This window comes from Leptonychotes weddellii, chromosome 3 (assembly GCF_054177405.1).
Source record: "Leptonychotes weddellii isolate Sample4059 chromosome 3, ASM5417740v2, whole genome shotgun sequence".
NCBI classification, from domain to species: domain Eukaryota; kingdom Metazoa; phylum Chordata; class Mammalia; order Carnivora; family Phocidae; genus Leptonychotes; species Leptonychotes weddellii.
Genome location: NC_138371.1, coordinates 107,655,753 through 107,678,083, shown reverse-complemented (window position 1 = coordinate 107,678,083; position 22,331 = coordinate 107,655,753). Strand labels below are relative to the sequence as shown.

The following is a 22,331-nucleotide window of genomic DNA, read 5'->3' as shown; positions in this document are numbered from 1 at the left end:
GAGGAGGGGTTAGCCTGGTGGTGGGTATTGAGGAGGGCACGTTCTGCATGGAGCACTGGGTGTTATGCACAAACAATGAATCATGGAACACTTCATCTAAAACTAATGATGTAATATATGGGGATTAACATAAGAATAAAAAAAATAATAAAAAAAAATAAATCAAAAGTAAAACAAAAATACCCCACCCCCAACACTGCCATTATTAAAAAGTTACAGACCCAATGCAATAACATCAGATTTTCTAAAGTTGAAGTGCTAGAAAAAATAATAAAACTAAAAATGTAACAGGAGTCACAAATGCAGTAAGAATTTTTAACTAGACAGGAACAAGAAAGTTATTGGCTCTTTTAGCACCATGGTAGGTTAACGCGGATTCACTGAACTACCTTTACTTTGGGTATGTTTTTAAAATTCAGTAACAAATAATTAATGAAAAATTGTTTGTATATCACAAATATTGCATGAGACAAGTGACACACAAAGCTACACAAAACACTATTAAAATAAATAAAATACCTAGTCATAAACAATATGTAGGATCTATATAAATAAGACTATAAGGCTTTATCAAGATTCATAAGTTAAAATTTGAACAAATAAAAAAAACATAACCATACTGCTGAATATGGGAAGTAATTAATCAACACACTTAACACATTTAAACCCAAGTCAAAAAATATTTTTTAGAACTTGAATCACTGATTTTATATTTTTAAAAATTTATTTATTTAGAGAGAGAGTGTGTGTGTGTACAAGCATGTGAGGGAAGGGCAGAGGGACAGAGAGAATCACAGCCCGATGTAGGGCTCATGGGGTTGGATCTCAGGACCCTGAGATCCTAACCTGAGCCGAAACCAGGAGTTTGATGTTGAATCAAATGAGCCGCCCAGGAGCCTCTTGAATTGTTGATTTTAAAGTTTACTTGGAATAAATGGACCAAAACAACTATAATTTTTTAGAGTAATGAAAGGGTATCTTACCAGCTATTATAATCTGTGACTTAAAACAATAGAATACAAGAATAGACACAAGAATAGACCATACACAAGAATAGATCAATGGACTAGCAGAGAAACACAACTATACACGGGAACCTAAGGAAATGATAAAGGTAGCATTTCAAATCAGTTGTGAAAGAATTATTCAACAGCATTAAAAGGACTAGCAAATTTAAAATTAGAACCCTACATAACATACTATAATATAAATTTAAGATTAACTACAAATTTAACTGCGAAAAATTTTTAAGACCTTAAAAATGTTAGAAAATGTAAGAAAAAATATATATAATAGAGAAAAGTCAGAAGCAATAAGACAATAAATTTTATTACACATTAAAATTTCATAAATGTAAAAATTGACAAAAAATTAGAAACATTTGCAATATGAATAAAAAGAGTTGATATCCCATTAAACAAAACACTTCACAAAAAAATTTTTAAAGAAGAATATTATAGGAAAACAGGCAAAATATGGGCAATTCACAAGACACTAAATAATGAATAAAAAAGCTGTAAATTTAAATATTAATGAAACAAATGTAAATAAAAAAGTGATTCCATAGGTTTCCTATCAAGTTTGCAAAGATTAAAAGAAAACTATTTTTAAAATTAAATAATAAAGATATTGATCAAGAAAGTGGCAAATATTACTCCTGTTCATTAGATATGAGATTACAAATAAATTCACACTTTCTTGGAGAAAATCTGGCCTTATAATATCAAAAACCTTAAAAACTGATCCAGCAAAGCCACTTCTAGAAATTTTTCCTACAGATACAATCATGGACATCTACAAAGATGTAGCAACAAAATTTCAATCGCAAAGAAAAACCGGAATATAAAAATTAAATATAAAAAAAAAGATACCACCACAAAATACAATAAATCCACATTAAAACTTAACAGGAAAAAAAAAAACTTAACAGAAAGACGGTTAGTAACATGGAATATATATAATCTATTGTTGGGGGAATGAAGCAGGTTTTAAAATAATAGGCACAATATAATCTGATTTTAAAACATGTCTAGAAAAAAGTCTGGGTGGCCAAAGTAAGATGAATTTTATTTTCTTCTTAGAATTTATCTGCATTTTCTACAACTGATATTCCATTACTCCCATAATTTAAAAATCATTAAGTTCCTTCTTTAAGTGATAGCTGACAAGGGAAGAGTAAAGGAAAACAGCACAGGCAGATGAACTCTGAAAACACAACTATTTAGTACAGAAGCCAATACATACACACATACATACATATATACATATAAATTATATAATACATTTAGGATAATTTTCATCCACAATGATTAAAATAAATGTTCGGTGAATAAAAAGTGAACCAGTTACGTGACAGAAAACTTAGTAACCTAGAGCCATTCACACATATATGTCTAAGGTATTCCGGTCTATTATAAAAGTAAAAGATAATAATCGCTTCTCGGCCTTTTGGCTAAGATCAAGTGTAGAAAAGTAAAAGGTAAGACCAAATGCAATCAGAGTTTAAACTTTATGAGCCACAGAACAGTCTAAACAATCTTGAAAAAGAAGAATAAGGCTAGAGAGAACTTACACTCCTGATTTCAAAACTTACTACAAAGCCACAGTAATCAAAGCAGTCTGGTAATGACATAAAGACAAACATATACACCAAAATAATAGAATAAAGAGTCCAGAAATAAACTCTTGCATATATGGGCAAATGATTTTTGGTAAGAGTGCTAAGGCCACTCGATGGAGGAAAAGATCTTTTCAACAAGTGGTTGAAAAGTGGATATCCACATACAAAAGAATGAAGCTGGACCATTACCTAACACCATATACAAAAATTACCCAAAATAGATTCATGACCTCAATGTAAGACCTAAAACTATAAAACTCTTGGAAGAAAACATAGGGTGAAGGCTTCAAAACATTGGATTTAGCAATGATTTCTTGGATATAACACCAAAGGCACAGAAAACAAAACAAAATAGAAAATAGATAAAATAGTTATTGGACTTCATTAAAATTTTTTTAATTTGTGTATCAAAAGACAATATCCATAGAGTAAAAAGGCAGCCTGCAAAATGGCAGAAAATATTTATAATTCATATATAAGGAATAAATATCCAGAATATAGAGAGAACTCCTAAACTCAACAACAAAAAATAAACCACCAATTCAAAAATGAGCAAAGGATCTGAATAGACATTTCTCCAAAGAACTTACACAATGGCCAGTAAGAACATGAAAAGATGCTCAACATCACTAACCATCAGGGAAATGCAAATCAAAACTACAAGATACCACCTGATACCCATTAGAATAGCTACTAAAAAGGAAACAAAAACCAGAAAATAATATGTGTTGGCGAGGATGTGGAGAAATTGGAACCCCTATGCACTGTTGGTGGAAATGTAAAATGGTACAGCCACTGAGGGAAACAGTATGGCAATTCCCCAACAAATTAAAAATAGAATTACCATATGACCCAGCAATTCTACTTCTGTTTATACATCCAAGAGAACTGAAAGGAGGGTCTTGAGGAAATATTTGTATATCCATGTTCACAGCAGCATTATTCACAGTAGCTAAATTGTGGAAGCTACCCAAGTGTTCATCCATGGATGAATGGATAAGCAAAATGTGGTCTATATATTCAATGAGGTATTACTTAGTCTTAGAAAAGAAGCGCTGATATATCATAAAATATGGATGAATTTTGAGGATACTATGCTAAGTGAAATAAGCCAGTTACAAAACAAATAAATATTGTATGATTCCACATATTTATATGAGGTACTTAAAGCAGTAAAATCATAGACACAAAAAATAGAATGGGGGTTTCCAGGGGCTGGGATGGGAGGAGAAGGGGGAGTTATTATTGACCAGATACAGACTTTCTGTAATGTAAGATGAAAACAGTTCTGGAGCTGAATGGTGGGAGATGGCTGAACAACAATAAGAATATACTTAGTATCCGTGAATTGTATACTTAAAAATGGTTAAGACAGTAAATTTTATATTATGGGTATTTTACTGCAATTAAAAAAATGAAAAATAAAATCTTGAAAAACAACAACAAAACTGGAGCACTCACACTTCCCAATTTCAAAATGGACTTATAAAACTATAGTAATCAATATAGTGTAGCACTGGCTTATGGACAAACATATAGATCAGTAAAACTGAACTGAGTGTGTAGGAAAAAAAACCTACATTTAGGACCAACTGATTTTTAACAAAGGTGCCCAGACAATTCTAAGATGCTGGGCCAACTGGATATCCACAAGCAGCAAAAGAACAAAGTTGGACCCGAACTCACACAATATTCAAAATTTATCACAGACCTAAACCTAGGGTTAAAATTATAAAACTCTTAGGAGGGCGCCTGAGTGGCTCAGTTGTTAAGCGTCTGCCTTCGGCTCAGGTCATGATCCCAGGGTCCTGGGATCGAGTCCCAAATCGGGCTCCCTGCTCGGCAGGAAGCCTGCTTCTCCCTCTCCCACTCCCCCTGCTTGTGTTCCTGCTCTCGCTATTCTCTCTCTCTGTCAAATAAATAAATAAAATCTTTAAAAAATAAATAATAAATAAAACTCTTAGGAAAAAACAGGAGTAAGTCTTTGTGACCTTGGGTCAGACAGCAGTTTTTAGATACAACACCAAAAGCACAAATGGCAAAAGGAAAAATAAGTACACTGGATTGCATCAAAACTAAAAACTTCTGTGCTATAAAGAACACCAACAAGAAAGTAAAAAGACAACCCAGAGTGGGGAAAAGTATTTGCAAATCATGTATCTGATAAGGGTCTAGTATCCAGAATTTAAAAAGAACTCCTACAACTGAATAATAAAAAGATAACCCAATCTTAAAATGAGCAAAAGATTTGATTATGTTTTCCCAAAAAGATATACAAATGGTCATAAGTACATACAAGATGCTCAATGTCATTGTCATTAGGGAAATGCAAATCAAAACCACAATGAAAAAAAAAAAACCACAATGAGATACCACTTAATACCCATAAGGATGGCTATATTAAAAAAAAAAAAAAAAAGGAAAATATGTGTTGGCAAGGATGTGGAGAAACTGGAACCCTGGTGCACTGATGGTTGGAATGTAAAATGGGGCAGCCACTGTGGAAACAGTTTGGCAGTTACTCAAAAATTAAGCAGAGTTACCCTATGATCCGGCAATTCCACTCCTACGTATATACCTAAGGCAGGAACTGAAGGCAGGAACTCAAATAGTTGTATACCAATGTTCATAGCAGCATTAATTGTGATAACCAAAAAGTGGGTAACAACTCAAATATCAACTGATAAATGACTAAACAAAATGTGATACATTCTAAATCATTGATGAACCTTGAAAACATTAAGTGAAAGAAGCCAGTCACAAAAGACCACATACTGTATGATTTCATTTAAATGAAATGTCCACCGTAGGCAAATCCAGATGCAGAAAGCAGATTTGTGGTTGCTTAGGGATAGAGGATTGAAGGGAAAGGGGAATGACTGCTAATGGGTACAAGGTTTCTTTTAGGAGGGCCAAAAACATTCTAAAATTAGATTGTGGTGATAACTGCACAACCCTCTGAATACACTAAAAACAGTGAACTGTACACTTTAAATAGGTAATTGTATGGTATGTGAATTTTATCTTGATAAAGCTATAAAAAACGTTTATGGGGCGCCTGGGTGGTTCAGACAGTTCGTCTGACTCTTGATCTCAGCTCAGGTCTTGGTCTCAGGGTTGTGGGTTCAAACCCCACATTGAGCTCTGCGCTGGGCATGTAGCCTACTTAAAAATAAACTTATGAACTATAAATTTATAACTTCTTGGAAGGTATTACTAATCTTTTCTCCATGAAGACAACTGGGATTTAATTTCCCTACTTAGTACACTAGATCAAAAGTACTTTTATTTTTTTAATTTTTTAAAATTTTATTTTACCATATTATGTTAATCACCATACATTACATCATTAGTTTTTGATGTAGTGTTCCATGATTCATTGTTTGCATATAACACCCAGTGCTCCATTCAATACATGCCCTCTTTAATACCCATCACCAGGCTAACCCATCGAAAGTACTTTTAAACACTTTTAAAATAAATAACTAGTGGCGAATGTTATCTTACATTCCAAAATGCTCTGGGATAATTATAGTACAGAATTTCACTAAGGCAAAATGTAATTGTACCGCATTCTGAACTGAGAACCAGCAAGTGAACTTACACTCAATGCGTCCAGTTACACAAAGTGCAACAGAAATAGAGCAGACTCTGCATGATCAAAGTCAAAATAATAAGGTTTAGAAGTGTTATACTTAGTTTTTGACTGCACTGAAAACTTCAAGTACTTAAAGAACATCAGGCTGAATCACCTTTGAGAATGGAATGGTCCAATCCAAAAAACAAACAAAAAACCAGAAGAGAAACAGATGAAATATGAGAAGTATGTGCTACTTTAATAGATTTCCTTTTTTTTTTTTCCTTACTTATGCTCTTCCAAGTCTAGCTCATGTCACAAGCCTAAAGAGGATATGCAGAGGTCAGCCAGTCTTGGCTAAAACAAGATAATAGTAACTTTCAACTTCAGGATATCTGGTTTAAATTTTTAGGTAGAGTTGGACTCATTTGTACTAACAGGTTTTAAGATAAGAAGACAGGGGTGCCTGGGTGGCTCACTCCGTTAAGCATCTGCTTTTGGCTCAGGTCATGGTCCCAGGGTCCTGGGATCAAACCCCACTTCAGGCTCCCTGCTCAGCAGGGAGTCCGCTTCTCCCTCTCCCTCTGCTGCTCCCGATTTGTACACACACACACTCTCTCTCTATCAAATAAACTCTTTAAAAAAAGATAAGATAAAATGTGTATTTCTTCAGCTTTGTACCTCTCTACACAGAGTAAATACCTTCCCAACTTCTGTCCAGCAGAAATTATGTCTGTGAAGAATTATTTTTAACAGTACTTAAAACTTTTTATAAAAGTCTCAAAATTGAAATGCATCAAAATTATCTTATAGTCACCTGCCTGCTTATCTACCATGAATGATTACCTCTGCAGAACACACAAAGTCAAGCAATTCCATCCACAGCAGAATGAGCTCGTTTCCCAGTCTATGGAGGCAAGCCCAGAGGTCATCTGAGACAGGTGACAAAGCACAAGGCCAAAACCAAAATCAGTACAAAACAGAAAAAGCAAATTGGGACTTCATCAAGGGAAAGTTTTTGCAAAGCAAAGGAAACAGTCAACAAAACCCAAAGACAACCTACAGAATGGGAGTAGATATTTGCAAATGTCTTATCAGATAAAATCAGATAAAGGGCTAGTATCCAAAATCTATAAAGAACTTACCCAACTCAACACCCAAAGAACAAATAATCCGGTCAAGAAATGGGCAGAAGAAATGAATAGACCTTTCTCCAAAGAAGATATACAAATAGCCAAAGACACATAAAAAAATGCTCAACATCACTCATCATTAGGGAAATACAAATCAAAACCACAATGAGATAACCACCTCACCCCATCAGAATGGTTAAATTAACAAATCAGGAAACAACAAATGTTGGTGGGGATGTGGAGAAAGGGGAACCCTCTTACACTGCTGGTAGGAATGCAAGCTTGTGCAGCCACTCTGGAAAACAGTATGGAGGTTCCTCAAAAAGTTAAAAATAGAGCTACCCTACGACCCAGCAATTGTACTACTAGGTATTTACCCAAAAGATACGTAGTGATCCAAAGGGGCACCTACACTCCAATGTTTATAGCTGCAATGTCCACAACAGCCAAACTATGGAAAGAGTCCAGATGTCCAATGACAGATAAATAAAGAAGATGTGGGGGGTGTGTGTGTGTGTGTGTGTGTGTGTGTGTGTGTACACACACAGTGGAATATTACTCAGCCAAAAGAAATGATGAATACTTACCATTTACATCGATGTTGATGGAACTGGAGGGTATTATGATAAGTGAAATAAGTCAATCAGAGAAAGACTATCGCATGATTTCATTCATACATGGAATTTAAGAAACAAAATAGAGGAGCATAGAGGAAGGGAGGGAAAAATAAAACAAGACATAATCAGAAAGGGAGACAAACCATAGAGACTCCTAACCATAAGAAACAAACTGAAGGTTGCTGGAGGGGGGAGGAGGGGGGGATGGGGTAACAGGGTGATGGGCATTAAGGAGGGCATATGATGTGATGAGCACTGGGTGTTTTATGCAATGGATGAATCACTGAAGTCTACCTCTAAAACTAATAATACACTATATGTTAATTAAATGAATTTATGTAAAATTAAACTAAATTAAGAAAAAAAAACATAAAAAGCAAGCCAAAAAGGGGGAGAAAGGAAAAGATTGGGTGAAGGTCAGTGCTGGGCAGAGAATGAAAGGATGACCAAAGCCAAGCAACAGGAAATAGAAGTGATCATCTAAGTAAAAGTAAGAGTCAGCGTGTTACAATAGCCAAACTGTAGAAGGAGCCAAGATGCCCTTCAACAGACGAATGGATAGAGAAGATGTGGTCCATATATACAATGGAATATTACTCAGCCTTCAGAAAGGATGAATACCCAACTTTTGCATCAACATGGAGATTATGCTAAGTGAAATAAGTCAAGCAGAGAAAGTCAATTATCATATGGTTTCACTTATTTGTGGAACATAAGGAATAGCATGGAGGACATCAGGAGAAGGAAAGGAAAAATGAAGGGGGGGGAAATCAGAGGGGGAGACGAACCATGAGAGACTATGGACTCCGGGAAAAAACTGAGGGTTTCAGAAAGGAGGGGGCTGGGGTGATGGGTTAACCTGGTGATGGGTATTAAGGAGGGCACGTATTGCATGGAGCCCTGGGTGTTATATGCAAACAATGAATCATGGAACACTACATCAAAAAAAAAAGAGTGCTTTAAGTGGTTGGAGGTAGAACACATCTAGAGCATTAGTTATTTGTAATAGGAACAAAGTGTATCAGCAGTATTAAGCAGGAATAGAGAAATCTGATGAAATGAACATAAAATAAGATGTAAACATAATAATGACTGTATCTTTATTTTATTTTATTTTTTTAAAGATTTTATTTATTTATTTGACAGAGACAGCGAGAGCAGGAACACAAGCAGGGGGAGTGGGAGAGGGAGAAGCAGGCTCCCCGCTGAGCCGGGAGCCCGATGTGGGACTCGATCCCAGGACTCTGGGATCATGACCTGAGCCGAAGGCAGCTGCTTAACGACTGAGCCACCCAGGCGCCCCTGACTGTATCTTTAAACATCAACATGGCTCTTAAGTTTTTCTATCCCAACAAGTAATCTAAAATACAAAGGACTATATGGGGAAAGAAAACTCTAAGCAAAAGAATAATCTAAACAATTCCAGCTTTACAATGTACTTAACCCCCATGATTCAAACATATCATTACTATATCTATTCCCACTTCTCCTTTCAGATAAATTTTGTTTTTGGAGTTTTGATGTGAGTGTAATTGGTGCAACCTTTTTAGAGGACATAACAATGACCCACATAAGAGCCTTAACCCAGGCCTATTAGGACTTATTACTGAGAAACTGACCTGCACTTCACCAGTCCTGCAGTGATGTACCAGGGTTGTTATCAGTAACTTGTGCTTGGGCATAATGACCAGTTTCTAGGACCACTGAAAGCCAAGAGGGATAAAAGTCCCTGTAGATAGAGCAAGGGAGCTTCTCTTCCTACATGAAAATTTTACTCTTTGCAGTGGTATCAGCAAATATCTCTGTGGGGAATTCTGGGGACCTGGGAAGTTCTGCTTCCATCTGAGAGAATGCTGTGTGCAAAGAAAGATGTAAAGGACATTTATTGCAGTGCTTTTAAGGAGCACAAAAAAGTGAAGGAACCTAAATGCTCTCAACTGGACCAGTATGTTACATTACATCCATAAAACAGGATGATGAGCTGATGGAATGAATTCCGTTACATGTGCAAGTACTGATCACCAAAACGTATGAACTGAAAAAAGCAAGGCACAGAATTATATACACATTATTATACAATTTGTGTTTAAAGATAATGACATACAGACCTAACTAATTCTGACACATAACCCAGCAGCCATTAAAGAAATGAATGATAAATGTGACTTCATAAAAGTAAGAGTTGCACACGAAAAATAGTAACATAAACAAAGTCAAAAGATGTTTGTTCCCACAAACTGGAAAGCACACACAAGAGAGTTATCAGTGGACAGCTCTGGGAAGAGGACCTGAGTGGCTGGAGGAGATGGAGGTGAGAACACCAGTATATTTACATTTTTTTCATATGCATGTATTGTCTGCTCAAAATGAAAAAAGTATTACAATAAATTTCAAAGTCTACCCATACATATATATGCTTCTATACGCATATACACGAGGAGCTGCTGACAATGATTATTCTAAAGAGGGAGACTTAGATTTTCCTAGTTATCTTTATGTACTGTCTGAATTTTTTATTATGAGAATATACGAATTTCATATTCCAATCTTATTTTATAATAAAAAGACAGTTGTTTAAAGTATATAACCTTTGACCCTGAAATTCCACTTCAAGGACTTTCTACAGTTAGAGAACTGCAGACATATTTTCTAAGAGGTCCTCTGATAATTGTAATGGCTAAAGTTTGGAGACTACTTAAATTTTTTCTATCACTAGAGAACTGGTTCACTAGATACATATTTACATTCATACATACGTAATGCCCACAATAATTAAAACTCATTTAGAGCTATATTTACTGACAGGAAAAGATGCATAATCTTGAATGAAAAAAAAAGTAAGATCATACTAGATTTCATTAATCTCTACTTACATTCATAGCATTATCTGTGAAGATGATAAAGAAAATAGTAATTGTCTCCTAATAGTAGAGTTAGGGCTTTTAGTTTCTGTATAACTTTCTGGACTATGAATTTTCTACAATGAACCTGTATCACTTTTACAATCAGAGAAAAAAAAAAGCTATTTTATTAAAAAAATAAGAACTACCTTGAACAGCATGGAATGAATGAACAAACAAATAAAAGTACCCATAAAAGTACCACAAAACATTTTGGATAAAACCTACAAAGTGAGTTATAATTTCAGCTCTAGGGTCCAAAAATCTTTCACTGAATTTTTCTTTTGTTTAGAATACATTACTTAACCCAAACACTTCATTATCTCCCTTGCCCTTTGTGTGGCATATGGTATGCCTACCACTCCTTCTGAAAACACTCTGGTTTTTCTCCAAGTTGCTGTGTACAGCCAATAAGCACAAATCCTGCTGCACAATGGGGTTGATCCTGAGTTTTCTCCTTCTCAGGACTCAACTTATTGGCCTCCTGGATGGACATCTTTTTCTCTATATTCTATCCTAGGACCTCTTCTCACTCTACACTTTCCCTAGACAATTTCAAGATCGCTCGAAGCTTCAAGTACCTGGTAACTCCCAAGTTTATCTCTACCCAGATCTCTCTCTTGAGTACTAGACTCATGTATCTGCCTAATGGACATTTCTTTTTAGATGTTTAACAGGTACACAAAATTCAATACATCAAAACACAAACTTGCTCCTCTTCCTGTTTTGGCTATCTGTATGAATGGCAATATCCTGCTGTTCACGCCAGAAACCTAGGCCTTATCATTGGTTCTTCTTACTTCTTCCTCTCTCACATCCAAGAAATTAACAAGTCCTATCAATTGTTCCTCATTCCCTCGGTCATTTCCTAATTCAAGCCTCCAGCATCTCTTACGTAGGGAACTATTACATTCTCCTAACCCCAGTTCCCTGTAGTTATTCTGAATGTGTTGCCATGAAATCTTTTTGTTTGTTTGTTTGTACGTATGCTTTACTAAGCCAAGCAATCTTTTTAAATTAATCTGAACTTGTTACTATCTGCTTAAAATCCTACAAATGGTCCCCATTGTCTTCAGAATAAAGTACAAAGTCCATGACATGATTTCCAAGACCCCACTTACTTCTCCAACTTAATTTTTTATACCTCTCACCTCACCTGTTACTACTCTCTAAGATCTGGCACTGAAATTCTTTCAATTCCCTCCATCTTTCCTTCCTATCTCTATAAATGCTACTCAGTGGTGGCTCTAAAGGGTCCTGGAGAGAGCTTTAGCCTTCCCTCCTACAACATGACATAAAAGTTCCTGAAATCACTTCAAATAAATAATTTAAGTTAAAATTTGTTTACTACACACCATAAAACCCCTATCACACTCCCTTTTACCAGATAGAACCCCTTCCTTTATAAACAATTTCAGGAACCAGATGCTACCCCTCTAGCCTGCACAGTAACTCCCCAACCCTCACTCACTCTTATGTACTGCCCATTCACTTGTGTAACTTCTAATTATCTTTCAAGTCGCAACTCAAATATCATCCTTGAACCCCAAGAGCAGATCAAGTACCCATATGGCAACCTATATATTTTGCCAATCACAGCCCTATCCCACTATGCTCTAATTACCTTTTTACTTGCCTGCATCCCTCAAAAGTCTGTAAGTTCCCTAAGGACTTAGACCATGGCCTATTGACTGCTGAATCACCCATATCTGGCACAGAACCTGGCATATTACACATATTCAGCAAATAGCCACCAAATAAATAAAAAACATTAAAAATTTTTTTACCAAAAACAAACAACTACAGCTAAGGAGAACAAGTACACCAAAAATATTCAATACCTGTCAACATTTGGCAATGTGCCAGGAACTGAGGGGAACACAATTACTGCCCTAGAGGAAATCTATAATATCTAACCCATAAACATTCACCAGAAAGACCCAAAGGACATATAAACATTAACCACATATACACTGAAGTAGTTACACAATACATCTATGAAGGACTAAATATGTTGTGTGGAGTGATGAGTGAAGAGAGATTAACTGGAGTTGTATGTTAAGATAAAGTAGTTAGGATTTCTGAACCTAAATGTTCGGGGGAAAAATTTCTGGCACAAGGTGCTGCCTGAGACAAAGGTCAGAATGGTTGTCTGATTTGATGGAGGAACAACTGTATTAACCTGTATTTCAGAATCACTGCAATGGATGAATGTGAACAATGTCCTGGGAATAGACAGTCTAGTCAGGTCTCACAAAGGACAAAGATCTTGGTCCTAAACCAAAGAAAAGGTAAAGCCACTCAAAAGTGTTCTCAGCTGCTTTGAAAAGTTTGGTGGTTTCTCAAAAAGCTAAACATAAGAGTTAACCACACCTGAATATAGCCCAAGAGAACTGAAAACAAATACCCACACAACTCAAACATTGAATGTCATAGCAGCATTATTCATAATAACCAAAAAGTAGAAATAACACAAATGTCCACCAACTCATGAATGAGTAAACAAAATGTGGTATATCCATACAATGCAATATTATTCAACCATAAAAGGGAATGAAATACTGATACATGCACAACATATACACACTGTATAATTCCATTTATATGAAATGTCTGGAATAGCCAAATCCATAGAGAAAGAAAATATGTTAGTGGTTGCCAGGAGCTGGGAAGACGAGGATGTGCAGTGATGGCTAACTGAGATGGGGTTTCTTTTTGGAGTAATAAAAATGTTCTGGAATTAGATAGGGGTAATGAGTGCATAGCCTTGGGAACATACTAAAAGGCAGTGGATTGCACCCTTTAAAAGGGTGAATGTTATGATATGTAATATATCTCAATTTCAGAAAGGGATTCTCAGCATTTTTTCTGCCATAACACATCTGAAGGACATGACATAATTCCATCAGCAAAGGCAGCTTACTACAGCAGGGACTGGTTTTGTGACTTTGACAACAACCATACTAAAGAATCTTGAGAATCATGACACTAACGGGTCTTCAAGTATTAAGATCAAAGTAACAGCTGAAGGTCACTTTTTAGTGACAACATCAAGAACTGCCTTGAAGTAACCAGAGATATCTAAAGACAAAAAATATCTTACTAGTTTCTAAGTAACAAAGAGATGACCAAGGCCTACCTAAGCTGGTGTGAAGGAAAGGATTTACAAATTGTTCTGAAGGAAGAAAGGACAGTAGGATTTTCATTCTCTAGCAGCAGCTAAGAACAGAAAAAGAATAAAAAAAGAATAAACAGACAATGAGGATTGGATTCAACAACTAAAGGCACTACAAGAAAGATGACACCAGCCACAGGGATAGTATCTATTTATCAACACTGATTTGGCACATACAGTTCCCAACTTACATATGGGTCACATTTCAAATGTTTTATAAATCATAATTCTGAACACATTTGCTAAGAGAAATAATTTTTGAAAAAGTAGGTAAGTTTGCAAATGGCCTATAGTAATTTATCATAATCTGTCATTATTTCTATGTTCCTAGCTGAAATCCAGGATGCTGGAAGCCATCTCCCAGCTCCCTCCCATCTCTTCACACATCAGATTCCAACAAGAGAAATTCCCCCTCCAATTTGTTGCCACCATCTTACAGCATAGAAAATTCTGGCTCCCCACTCCTCGTGGAGGTGAGACCAAGGTAGAATCATCTGCTATCCAGAGCTGCAATCAAAATGGAGTTCTGCCATGGCAGCTTTACATATGAGAGATAAATTCTTAAGTCAAGACAGTTGAATTTCAGAGCCTGCCCATACTCTGATTCAGCAACATTCTTGTGATGGAAAACTGCCACACAGAGAATTAAGGTGTTCGCTGTGAAGTAACAGAAACCTCATCATGTCCAGTGGGTACAATGGACCATCTGTAGTCCGTGTACATAATACAACACATACAACAAGAGCTCAAAGGCAAAAAGGTGTGGGGAGGTAACATGTGAGAAGAAAAAATTCAAACACACAAAATTTGCTGGGGTCTGTAAGAACACAATAAAAAAGCACCCCTCTTTATCCCAGTCCTCTTAAAACACGCTTTCTGATGAGATCTTCCTCATCTTTTAAGAGTCAAACAAAATGTTGCCATCTTTGACAGGCTTTCCTTGAAAACCCTAAACAGTTGGGACTTTCCATCTCTGTGTTCCAATAGCATCTTGTATTAATTATAGCGCTGATTAAATTGCTACAGTTTATTTACATTGATTTTCCCAGTAGATACCTCCTCAAATAATGGAATGTTTTACTCATCTTTGTATTCCCAATACTTTGGACAGTACTTGGCACATAAAGGGTCCAATAAATATTGGTTAATGAATGATTGAATGGAAAGAACCAGCAAAAGTAAAAATCAAATGAACAAATCCCAAATGAATTAATTTAATTTGCCAGTTTTGCTACTCAGAAAATAGAATTTAAGCATGAAACCTCCAAGTGGTTCTAAATGCACTGAATATCTAAGGTAGATAAATTCAACAGCAAGTAGATATAAAGTGCATAGTAAATATTCTGCTTGCCCTTTCCATCATATTTTTAAAAAGTTATAAGGAATACTCCTTATTGCGCATGCAAAATCTCCAGCAATAGGTATACATTTTGTATTTGGCATTTCTGACATCTAAAGAAATATTTAAATCAAATTCAACACAGATACAGAGTTCAGTAATATTCAGAAGAAAAACTATTAGATTCCTCCAGGGGAAATAAAGCGTTCCACCAAGTTCTGATCATAATTAAGGAATTCAAACTGAATTAAACCCAGCCACCCCATCCCTCCCACCCCCCACCACTCCAGCAACCCTCAGGTTGTTTCCTGAGATTATGAATTCCTCATATTAGTGAGATCATATGATACATGTCTTTCTCTGACTGACTTATTTCATTTAGCATAATACTCTCTAGTTCCATCCACGTTGTTGCAAATGGCAAGATTTCAGGGTTTTTTTGATGGCTACATAATATTTCATTGTATATATATACCACATCTTCTTCACCCATTCATCTGTTGATGGACATCTTGGCTCTTTCCATAGTTTGGCTATTGTGGACATTGCTGCTATAAACATCGGGGTGCATGTACCCCTTTGGATCCCTACATTTGTATCTTTGGGGTAAATACCCAGTAGTGCAACCTATACCTCTAAAACAAATAATACATTATATGTTAAAAAAAAAAAGATAGTAGGAAGGGAAAAATGAAGGGGGGGAATCGGGGGGGGGAGACGAACCACGAGAGACTATGGACTCTGAGAAACAAAGTGAGGGTTCTAGAGGGGAGGGGGGTGGGGGGATGAGTTAGCCTGGTGATGGTATTAAAGAGGGCACGTATTGAATGGAGCACAGGGTGTTATATGCAAACAATGAATCATGGAACACTACATCAAAAACTAATGATGTAATGTATGGTGATTAACATAATAAAATAAAATTAAATTTAAAAAAAAATTGAAAAACCACAAAAAAGAAATAAAACTGAATTAAAGCTCCAATGCAGATTGAATCAGAAAAGTCCCTTGTGCTAGCCACTTAAATAATTCTTTAAGTCAAATTCTCAGGTTCACAGGAGGGGGAGCAAGCTCTAGCCCATAAATCCCAACATCTGAAGAGATAAAGATGATGTATAAGACAGGTAAAGTAGCTGGTAAGTCTTTGGAAGTTGACCTAACTTCTTTTAGGCATTTGATGAGAACCCACATTAAGACATGACACTAAGAAACATAAAAGTGTATCACTGTCTAAAGTAAAATTTGTTTTAGTGGTTGTTTACCTCATCTTGCAAAAGTATTACATTTTATATTCATAATTTTTACTTTCTGAAATCATACTACTAGAAAAGACCTTAAAAATTATCAACTCAAACCCTCTAATCTTACAAATAAGGAAACCAAGGTCTACAAAAGGCAAGTGACTTACCCAAGGTCATACTGGTAATCGGAGGCAGAGTCTGAACTCAAACTCAGTTTTCTAGTCTCCCCAACTTAAGAGTTTTTCCCACTAGATGAAGAACTGTATCTTAACATGCCTTATTAGAGTTTGGTTCCCCCTCCACACACGTATGTATATTTGTAGACATACACATATATGTGTGTATGTATAGATATATCCACGTATCTACATACACACTTATTGCACTTGAAAAAAACCAGCGCTGTTCAGAAATGTATTTAAAAAGTATACCAGTTAATTGAAAAGCCTAGTCCTATGATAAGGTATTCATGTTTTCTGAATGACCCACTAAAACACCAAATCTCCATGTCTGGGTTTATATATATTTAATATATTAATTATATGAAGCATAATGGTTAAGAGCATGGACTCTGGAGTAAGAGACCTCTTTGTAACCCCCTAATTGCAGCTCCGACATTTAATTAGTTGTATAACCATGGACAAATTTAACCTTTCTAACAGTTTAACCTTTCTTACAGTTTCCTCACCTGTAAAACTGAAAAACAGAACCGACCTGATATGGTACTCGGATATGGTACTTGGGAGGATTAAATAAATGATGAATATAAAGGGCTTTACCGAGGACTTAGTTCTTACTCAAATTTAGCTATTATCAGTATTACTGCCTACTAATCTCTGGGTTGCCTACAAAAGTGCCCCAACAAAGTTTTCTTTATATTTCTCACTCTCTCTCACACAAACACATATGCAATCCCAATTATATATTATCTGTTCTTCTGAACATAGAATGCAGCAAACTAAAAACACTTCAAGAGAATTCCTTTTGCTTTTCTTTTTTAGAGATCAAACTCTTACCTAAAATTGATTTTTAAATTCTAGAAATGTCCATTCCCTATAATGAGAGTTTAGAATTTAAAAATACAAATTGTTTTCTGTCTTCTTGCACTTTTCCATTCTTTCAAACAAAATTAGTTTGGCTGCCTAAATTCTGCAAAGAGGAAATGCAACTGACTCAGAAAGAAAATGAATCTCCTTGCTTCCTACTGAGTACCCTTTTGGTGTTCAGACACAAAGGACACTCTCTATCTCATTTATGGTGACAGTGAGAGCAAATTATTTCCAAGATTTACTGTGCATTTATGTTTTAACTCTATTAGAATCTGAAATTATAAAAGGTCCTTTTTCCATATATATAATCATGCCTCAAATAAAGTATTTCCTCCTTTCCCACATTCCTTAAAATGCAGAGTTTATCATAAGTGTAAGATACTAGCAGGAGAATATTAATAATTCTTTAAGTCAAAGACCTTTTGAGCTGTTTTATTTCCTAAAAATAATTTAAGAAGCTAACTCTTCTGGTCTAAATTCTTTTACTATGTATTCATGTTCTGTGATGCTTGCTGAACAACTGAAAGGATACAACATTTACATACGTTCATTTTAATAGTCAAATATGTCTAAACAAAACCTATTTTATTGTAAATCTCAAGATTCTCTTTGAAGGTGTTATTGTCTGGGTTCCTGGAGTACTCTGAAATTTCAGTTACAGAATGTATAATTTAATTTGAAAGTAAATCAATACTAGAAACAAATTATTTCATCATCATCTTTTTACAAAAGATTAAACAGCCACAAATTTTATTTTACCAGGACTAAAATGCATTAAATTACATTTCACTGACATAAAATCAAAAGAACCTCATAAATACAATGCTGTATTTTACCAGAGTGAGGTTAGAAGAAGCCAAACCAAAAGTATTCCCTCTGGAAAACAAAAACTGTCTTAAACTTAATTTTAAAACTCTCTTGACATTTGATCCTTTTTTATTTTTTAAAATTTCATCCTATAAACAAAATCATTAAAGGTTGCTGGAAAACAAGCCCAAAGAATTATAAATAAAGTTATTTTTTTCCAAAATGCAATGCTACTTTTTTAGCTATCACAAATGACTAAGAAACGTTCACATACTATACATTTGGCTATTTTTAAATTATATAATTCTTCTAAGATTATTTTTGGTCTAAATTAAAACCTAACCATGAGATAGAAAATGTGGTTAAAAGTACCTCTTGCCAATAAAAAGTATCATAGTTTTAAAATAAAATATAAAATCAAGTTAATAAACTTATGTTTTATTAGCTTAAATTGGTAATTTATGAAAATAGAACTGGCTTCTCTCAGAGAGATTAAAAATAATTTAAAGTCACCAGAATTTTATAAAGCAGATGACAGACTAGTCAAATGTACTACTATGTCTAATCTCATGGGATTGGGGATTTTCTGAATATGCCCCAAATTACATAATATTGGGGGAAAGGGAGATGGTTTAAGGCTTTTGAAAAATATTATATGAGAAGGATAATTTTAAAAATATGTCAGAATTCTTCAATGAAAAAATAAATAAGAGTCAACAGTAGGTATCTCCAGACGCTGATTTCTCAAATGTCACCAGATTATCCATCTCACTAAGAAGTACTTTTAAATACATGCAGCACACAGAGTATCAAGTTTTCAAATCCGTACCTTTTGCAGATATCTGTACTGCTTTAACTGCTGCATATAAGCACTGAAATGCACGTACCAAATTTATTAGAATCACTATCTTCTTTTAAGAGTCCCTTTTATTTTAAAAAGATATCTCACTAAATCTAAGAAAAACGTTGAATAAATATACACTTTTTTCCAACATCCAGAATATTAAAGTATTTATAAATATGGCTCGCCCCAACTTACTTCAGCTTTATGAATGGTTTCATTTTTTTAGTGCTAATATAGTTCTGAACATACCCTCCTACCTAATTTGGGGGAAAAAAAAAAGCAATTATTTTAAACCTGGAACAGCAGCTAACAAATTAACAGTGATATTCAAGTAAACCTACTTTGTTTACACTGAAACCTAAAGATTATATAATAAACTCTGAAATTATCTTTCCAGCAATTTTCAATACTGTCAAAGGCAACAGAGACAACATACGTTTTTACAAGAGGAAAACAAGGAGTTAATAAAATATATTTTCCCCTCAACTAAGAATTGCCTTCTCTTTTGTCAATATTACACGACATTCATCTACTGACAAAGGAAAAAATGAACACTTCACTTGCCTGTTTAAGAAACTAAACTGGGAGCATTACCAGTCATAGACTTAATTAAGTTATTTCTAGGGGAAAATATTTAAAGCAAAGAGACTATTTACAGTTCACTGCCAACTACTAAATTTTGGGGGAACAGGCCTGAACAAGATAGTCCTTATTTGTCCCTTGCCTTTTTCCCCACCACCCACCCTGCACCAAACCCCCATTGTTCTATGTAAAACTCACAGGTTAATGATATCTAAATAGCAATTGCTACATTTATGTTACAGATTATCACTATGAAGAACTCTTCAGCATCACATTTACTTGCTGCTTTCTTTCCCCCAAATAAAATCCAAATTTGGTAATAAATCAATCACAAACTGGTGGGGGAAAGGATCACAGCTTCCCTTCCAGAGTGATGGATGTCACTCGGGAGGCGTGAGGAAATCCCCCAGAAGGTTACCATAATAAATTGAGTCCCCCCCAGAAAATCATTTAAACTGACGTTTTACTACAATTTTTTTTTTTTAATCTATAATCGAAACCCTTGAAAAGTATACAGCCCATGGAGTAGAAGCTCCTTTTCCCTATTAGCCACCAAAGTAGAACACAGAGGCAGCAGCAAGCAGGATTTCGTGCGGGTTTGGATCCCTCGTTCACCACTTCCTCCCCAAACCTGGCTGGCAGGGCCAGATGCTGGTGTCGAGGAAGTGGGAGACCGGCACGCCGGCGCCCCACTCTCCCTGCGGGCTACCTGCCTCGGCCTGCGGGAGCGCCGCCCAGCGCGGACACCGGCACAGACACAAACACTCACCCATCTTTCCTCTTGGCTTTGTAGACGTGACCATAAGTGCCTCGGCCAACTTTGCAGCCCTCGTATTCAAACAGGTCCTCGACCCGCTCCCGCTCGCTGCTCAGCTTCACTTTAAAGTCATAGTCCATTGTCACAGCCTCCGGGGCCGGGGAGCTGGGTCGGGGGGCCGGGGGACAGGGGTGGGGACCGGGGAAGCACCGGCAGCCGCAGCCCCCGGGAACCCGCCCGCTCTACACCCGGCGGCCGCAGCACCAGCCCGACTGATGCGGCAAGAGCAGAAGGCCCCGCGAGAGCCCCGGGGACATCCAGGGGGACGGCGGGGCAGAGGCCGGCCGGGAGGGTGGGGGGACAGGGAGGTTCCCCCGGGCGAAGGAGAGCAGAGGGACGAGAGCTGGGGGTGGGGAGCGGCGTCTCTGCCCTTGTCCCCGCGGGCTCCCGGGGCGCCGGCTCTCCTGCTCGCTCCTGCCGCGCGTTCTGCTCCCGCTGCGGGGAGCGGCGGGGCGGCCGCGGCGGGATCTCCTCCTCTTACACTCGCACTCACGCCTCACCCTCTCTCACACACACGCTCACACTCACTCACTCACTCTCTCTCCCATACACTCAAACAGAAAGGCAGCGCCGCACAACAGCCGGTACCTCCTCAGAGGAGGGAGGGAGGGGACTCGCGGAACACGGCCACGGCTGTCGCAAAAACGTCGCGAAAGATGGGATTGCCTCCGGGCCTCCCTGCAGCCTGCTCAGCGGCGTCGGTCCGGCCTCGCCGGGGTCCGCATCTCGAGGACCGGGTGGAAGAAGCAGGGTACCCACTGCCCAAAGGTGCCGCCAGACGCACCACGTGGATTGTCCCGACGGCGGCCAGGGCCTCAGACTACAATGCCCAGAATGCACAGGCCACCGTCGTTGCCGCCCCTTCTATGACTCCACCCCACACAGTGGTATACGGGAGCGTTGCATGCTGGGATCAGTAGTCCAAGGTGAGATTAGTTTCAATCGTTTGGAAGAAAAATAATTTTTTTCTTACTGCAGTATCGCTAGAGTGTGATTTGGGCCATAAACTTAACCAGAGAAATTTACGTGCGAGGGAGGCTAGCATTAGAACCACATTTTATTCCACTTCCGATCTCCAGATGTTAAAGGGTATTATCATTATCGAAAAAAGTCTATATATTTGTAAACACCTCACAGACTATTACTTGGTGTATTCTTGTCGTTCACAATCTGATAAGGGCTGCACAATGATACCAACATATTGACACATATTACAAACATGAGTGAAAGTGAGACTCTGGATTTCAGCTCAGGTCATGATCTCAGAGTCATGAATGAGATCGAGCCCCAGGTGGGGCTCTGCACGGGGTGTGGAGCCTGCTTAAGATTCTCTCCCTCTCCCTCTTCCGCCTCTTAAAAAAATTGTATAGTTTTAAGATGTACAACGTGTTGTGTGTGTATATGTCTGTATACACACACACATATATATGTCTGTATATATACAGACATACATAGTGAAATGATTACTATAGTCAAGCTAATTAACAGTATTCTCACTGTCAGTAATCCTAGGGCAGGTAAGGAAGCCAGCCTTGGACGAGGGCAGAGAAAGACCGGCTTCCCTCTCCAGAGCTGGGGTGAAAGTTAGGGACCTGAACTCCAGGTTGGGAGAATATGATGGTTTGAGGTA

The 22,331-nt window shown here is 37.0% G+C and overlaps 1 protein-coding gene across 2 annotated transcripts in view; it reads right to left on the bottom strand.

The window, feature by feature from the left end:
* The window catches only part of CDK8 (cyclin dependent kinase 8), a 120,071-nt gene extending 98,772 nt beyond the window's left edge, over positions 1-21,299 (bottom strand). The window contains exon 1 of one of the 2 annotated variants that reach the window (XM_081814753.1): positions 20,654-21,299. In XM_081814753.1, coding sequence (XP_081670879.1) covers positions 20,654-20,781 — 128 coding nt within the window. In that variant the 5' untranslated portion in view covers positions 20,782-21,299. The remainder of the gene's footprint in view (positions 1-20,653) is intronic. The other variant, XM_081814752.1, reaches the window with a different exon arrangement.
* Positions 21,300-22,331: the final 1,032 nt, after the last annotated feature.